This window comes from Nuphar pumila, chromosome 9, assembly GCF_984573655.1.
Source record: "Nuphar pumila chromosome 9, dmNupPumi1.hap1.1, whole genome shotgun sequence".
Lineage (NCBI taxonomy): Eukaryota > Viridiplantae > Streptophyta > Magnoliopsida > Nymphaeales > Nymphaeaceae > Nuphar > Nuphar pumila.
In genome coordinates, this window is record NC_143257.1 from 124773180 (window position 1) to 124779006 (window position 5827).

Here is a 5827-nt window from a genome sequence, read left to right on the forward strand (position 1 = left end):
TTGAACAATTTGGCGGGAGTGGTTGACCAATAGGCCACGACCATGCAATAAATGGGCACCAACTTACAACAGATGGCCCAAGACAAGATGAGTAAGGGGGGAGGCATGTCCTATAAAAGGTTCATGGACAAGGATACACCTGCTTTCGTGAGAAATACTAACACTAAAGCAACGAAAACTTGGATACGTGAAATAGAACACATCTTCCGGGTGCTCGAGGTCCTTGCCAAATGCCAGGTGGACTTTAGTACATATTGTTTAAAGGAACATAGAGAGAAGTGGTGAAAAAACACCCATACCGTGAAATTCCAAAACGAACTAGTGACATGGACACAATTTGTGGAAGTGTTCAACAACACCTACTTCCCTAAGCATGAAAGGACTAAGAAAATGCAAGAATTTCTCGACTTGCAACAAGGGGAAAAATCATTGGCGGAATACATTACAAAGTTTCACAGCCTGGAGCAGTATTGCTCTAATGTATACACCACTGATGAAGATAGGGCGATGAAGTTTGCCATAGGATTGAAGGCGGGACTCAGAAACCGCTTGTACACACGAGGGCCAAAAACCCTCGACGAGGCCATCCAGGTAACCAAAACTTGTATTGATTAGTAGAAACAAAGAAAAAGGGAAATTCTAACCTACACTGGTGAATATCACCAAAACAGGTTGCCACTCTGTTGGAAGATGACTGGAAAGAGGGGCAGAAATTTCAAAGGAACCGCTCAGGGGTGCAGAACCCAAATTTCAAGAAAAGATTTGGTGGGAAGAGGTTCAACTCACAAGCCAAGAAGCAAAAGCACAATGGAAACACCAATTCAAGCCAGACTCCAAACCAGCGATGCCAGAAGTGTAATCGCTTCCACCCTGGACAACCGTATCCCCGGGAGACAGGCGATTGCCTCTATTACGACAAACTGGGGCATTACATAAGGGAATGCCGCAAGAAGCAAGTAGATGATGCAAAGTGTGCCAATGGGGGTCAACAACAAGCACAACCACTGCAACAACCAAACCAAATGAAGATGGCTGGGAGAGTTTATGCGACCTCGATGGAGCAACTCCAGAAAGGAGATTTGGTACAAGGTATGATACTCATATCTAGTCAAGCTGCATTAGTATTGTTCGATTGTGGAGCCACTCACTCATTCATAACCATTAATTTTGCAAAACAACTTGGAGCACCTACTGAATTACTACATCATGAATTAGTGGTATACAACTCAATAGGATTCAATGAAATATGTGTAAACTTCATGCCAAACATAGAAGTTATGTTAGGGGAACAAACACTGCCTGCAAATCTAATCCTACTTGATATGACCAAATATGACATTATATTAGGTATGGATTGGCTGTATTAACACTGTGACAAAATCCTATGTAGAGAGGAAAAAGTAATCTTATCCCGACCCAATGAACTGGAAGTCGAATTTTGTCTTTCGAGACCTATCATAAAACAAAGAATAATATCAACCTTGAAGGTTTATCGATACCTACAAAGAGGAGACACTGCCTTTCTGGTGAATGTGATGGGAGGAGAGGTCAAGATCCAAATCAATGACTTAGAAATAGTCAGAGATTTCCTCGATGTGTTTCTGGATGAACTACCAGGAATACCCCCACCACGGAAAGTGAAATTCAGAATTGACTTAGCACCAGGTACTAAGCCAATTTTTTGAACACCTTACAGAATGGTGCCAGCAGAATTTGAAAAGTTAAAGAAGCAACTACAAGAACTGATGGAGTGTGGGTTCGTGAGACCGAGCATATCACTGTGGGGAGCACCAGTACTATTCGTGAAAAAGAAAGATGGATCAATGAGACTATGTATTGATTACAGAATGCTCAATCAAGCGAGGGTAAAGAATAAATATCCTTTGCCTCATATTAAGGATCTGTTTGATCAATTGAAGAAATTCAAAGTCTTTTCGAAGATTGACTTGAGATTGAGATACCATCAACAGAGAATTAAAGATGAAGACATCCCTAAGTCGGCAATCCGCACTATGTATGGCCATTATTAATTTGTTGTGATTTCTTTTGGACTCACAAATGCTCCCGCAACCTTCATGAACTTGATGAACCAAGTATTCAGGCCATACCTAGACACTTTTGTTATTGTCTTTATTAATGATATATTGATTTATTCGGAGAATGAGGAAGAACAACGAGAACATTTGAAGATTGTGTTGGGAACCCTCCGAGCACATCAATTGTACGCTAAATTTTTGAAATGCGAATTTTGGCTCAACAAAGTCATGTTCCTTGGAGACGTGATCTCCAAGGAGGGAGTCTCGATGGACTCGACAAAGGTGGAGGTTGTAACAAATTGGGTTCCACCAAAGAACATCAGCGAGATCCAATGCTTTCTTAGACTAGCAGGATATTATAGGCGATTTATCCAAGATTTCTAGCGAATTGCAATGCCAATGACAAAACTTATACAAAAGAAAGTGAAGTTTGAATGAAATGAGAAATGTGAAGAGAGTTTTCAGAATCTCAAGACGAAACTCACCACGGCCCCAATGCTGTCGTTGCCATTGGGAAGTGGTGGGTTTGTTGTATACACTGACGCTTCAGGCACATGCTTGGGTTGTGTGTTGATGTAACATGGCATGGTTATATCCTATGCATTACATCAAGACAATCGAAGATTTATGATAGAAATTACCCTACCCACGACCTGGAATTAGTAGTTGTGGTCTTTGCCTTAAAGGTTTGGAGACACTACTTGTATGGAGAACAATTCGAGATATTCACAGACCATAAAAGTCTGAAATATCTATTCTAATAAAAAGAGTTGAACATGCAACAAAGGCGATAGCGGAAATTCATAAAAAATTATGAATTCACTCTTTCCTACCATCCGAAGAAAGTGAATGTTGTAACTGATGCGCTTTGTCGAAAGACGAGCGACGAGTTGGCCAGTTTGATGATTATAGGATGGAAGATGATGACAGATTTCATAAAGTGAAATCCATACTCAGAGGATTTAGGTGTGATAAGGATAAATAACCTGACAGTTCAACCAAAATTTCAAGAGGAAGCGATAGTGAAGCAAAAGGAAGACCCACAATATGGGAAGATGGAGGCACTAGCTCAACAAGAGAATAATGAATTTAGGCAAAAAGAGGATGAAAGCATATGGATGAGGGAGCGACTTTGGGTGCCAAGTGACTTAGAATTGAGAGAAGAATTACTAGAAGAGACACACAAAAGTAAGTACATCATTCATCTGGGCAGTACAAAAATATTCAAGGATCTACAACACGGGTACTGGTGGAACGGAATGAAATGCGATATTGCTAGGTAAGTCAAATTGATTTATCAATTTCAGTTGCCAATGTGGGGTTCTCTCTCGGTCGTGAACTGCCCTTTTTTAGGATTCGTATGGCTAGTCACACAGGTAATAAATTGAAAGGCAATAATACACTCTTGTGTGGTCTCGGACCGCTACAATGTCGAATGCCTGTGAGTACCCATAGGGTAAGTAACAAGTGAAATATAAAGGAAAATTGGACCTGGCTTGTTGAAAAACTATTATTTACTTAATTACAAGGTCACATACCTGATTGCTCCCATTTCTCATCATCTATTGTGAAATTTCTTGTTTAATCGAATCATACCATCACACCTACACATGTACACATGATATTAAACACTTGTATATGGAAACTGTACTCTCTACTTAGGCAAGGTTTTCGTGTGATTCCTATATGGTTTAACTTTTTTAGGTGAGAACTACATGGAAGCATCAGAGTGAAGGCAACGTCTCAGTCGATGACATCATAATACTACTTTTTGTTCATGTCTTGAGAACTGATTGGGTTATAGTCTCAATATGAGATGATTATGTATTTGACTCTAAATTTTTGAGTTAAATATTTGGGGCGTTACATCTTATGCAATTTTATTAAAGGATGATCACACATTTTGAAAATATTCGCAAACATGATTTGTGAAGACCGTACTATATTTGTGAACCTCTTTTAACTAAATACTCTCACATTTATGAATGTTCTGACCTTTGCATATTAATGTCGTTACACATTTGCGAGCGTCCTCCTGCCTTGCCCCTTATTGCGATTTTAGTAAAAGAAGGTTCACACATTTTGGAGACATTTACAAACATGATTTGTGAAGGTTATATTATATTTGCAAACCACCTTCAACTAAATACACCTACACTTGTGAATGTTCTAACTTTCACATGTGAATCTCCTCACACATTTGTGAATGCCCTCTTGCCTCTGCATTTTATATGATTTTAGTAAAAAGGCGGTAAGCACATTTACATAAATGGTTGGATAACCTATGTTGGGGCTTTAAAGAAGTAAAAGTTTATAGGGGGAGCTATAGGAAACGAGCAAAAAAGTTGTGCAATAAAAAATAAAAAAAAATGAGGAAATGAAGGATAGGCAAATAAAAGAAAACACAAAATTCTCTAAAAAATGATTTAATTTTTTCATTACCTTTTTTAAGCCATGTAAAAAGCTATTAGAAAAACAAATAATTTTTTTTGACACAATCTCGTTTAATTTTAACCAACACAAAAGGATTTCAATGACAACTTGATTCCAAAATTTCAGAATAAGAATTTCAACGACACTTGATTAGTACGGATGTAAGCAGGTTGAGTGTATTAGCTTCAGTGATGTTGTCGTTGGCCAAATTACGCTCACATGGTTAGCATACGGACAAGACCTTAACATGGTCTACCTTCGGTTGTTCCTCGTGCAACAAACGCCTATCACGACAACAACTCGTGATGTAGAAAAAATCACTAGGATATGAGGGACGAGGTCTCTCCTTCATATGATTCTCTTCATGGATTCAAAGGATTAAAAAAATACTCTTCTCCATTTTTTGGGGGTTTAGGATTTTATAAAAGAGGGCGGAGACACTCACTTGGGAAAGGTGAGAGGCAAAGAAATGTTGGGGGCATAGCAGATAACGTTGGAGTGGAAGGAGAGAGAGAGAGAGTAGAAGCCATGACCGGTGACCCTAGCCAGCCACAAGAGAAACAAAAGGAAGATGAATGGGGTGGAAGGGTAGAATGAAGAGGAGAGGGGGTTGACCTCCTCACTATTCTCACTTCACCCTAGGTGGATCAACATCATCTGATTAGCTGGATCTGGTATTCAGGACATCTAATCCAAATTCGAACCCTTTACACTGCAAGATGAAGTAGATTTGGGGCTTGAGTCAAACTTGGATGTAAAAATGCTAAAATCGATCGTGAGTCTAATCATCATTCAAACATGATTTTGCTTATCTAATCTAACCAACGGTCTCGGTTTTGGTCAGATATCCTACTGAACTCGAAGCATTAACATCTCTAGTTATTTGGCGATTTCTTTCAAAACTATGGGTACCAAGACAAAACTTTTCTGGCTCTGTCTTACAAATTTCATTTAAAAGATAGATGGGGTGAGTGTCAATGGGCTGAGTTTGAGCCAGACCAGACCCATACCAAACCCTATAGAGCCAAGGTTTGGTGATAAGCAGGGAGGTTCAATTGGAATCAAAGTCAGAATCAAAAGGTTCAATTAATATATGGAGCCGAGTATGGTTTGTAAAATTTTATACCAGACCCGGGCGCAACTCAAGTTTCAACTATAATTCACAAAACTTCAATGTAAAAAGGTTAAAAATATTATTTTATCAGGTATGATCCAGGTCTGGTTCATGTAGTCCATATAGAACCCGGGTATGGTTTCTCTTACGTTGGGTCTGATTGGTCCCGTATGCAGACCGGTGCCACCATCTCAAATCAGGTAAGGGTTTGGTCTCACCTGGTACTCAACCCAAATTCGATAAT

General features: G+C 39.3%; 1 protein-coding gene across 1 annotated transcript; it reads left to right on the forward strand.

Moving 5' to 3' along the window:
* The first annotated feature begins 390 nt into the window (after positions 1-390).
* Positions 391-3769, forward strand: LOC149829282 (uncharacterized). The gene is made up of 3 exons (XM_090017240.1): positions 391-591; positions 672-1089; positions 3741-3769. The coding sequence occupies exons 1-3, from the start codon at positions 391-393 to the stop codon at positions 3767-3769; spliced, it is 648 nt and encodes a 215-aa protein (XP_089873366.1).
* Positions 3770-5827: the final 2058 nt, after the last annotated feature.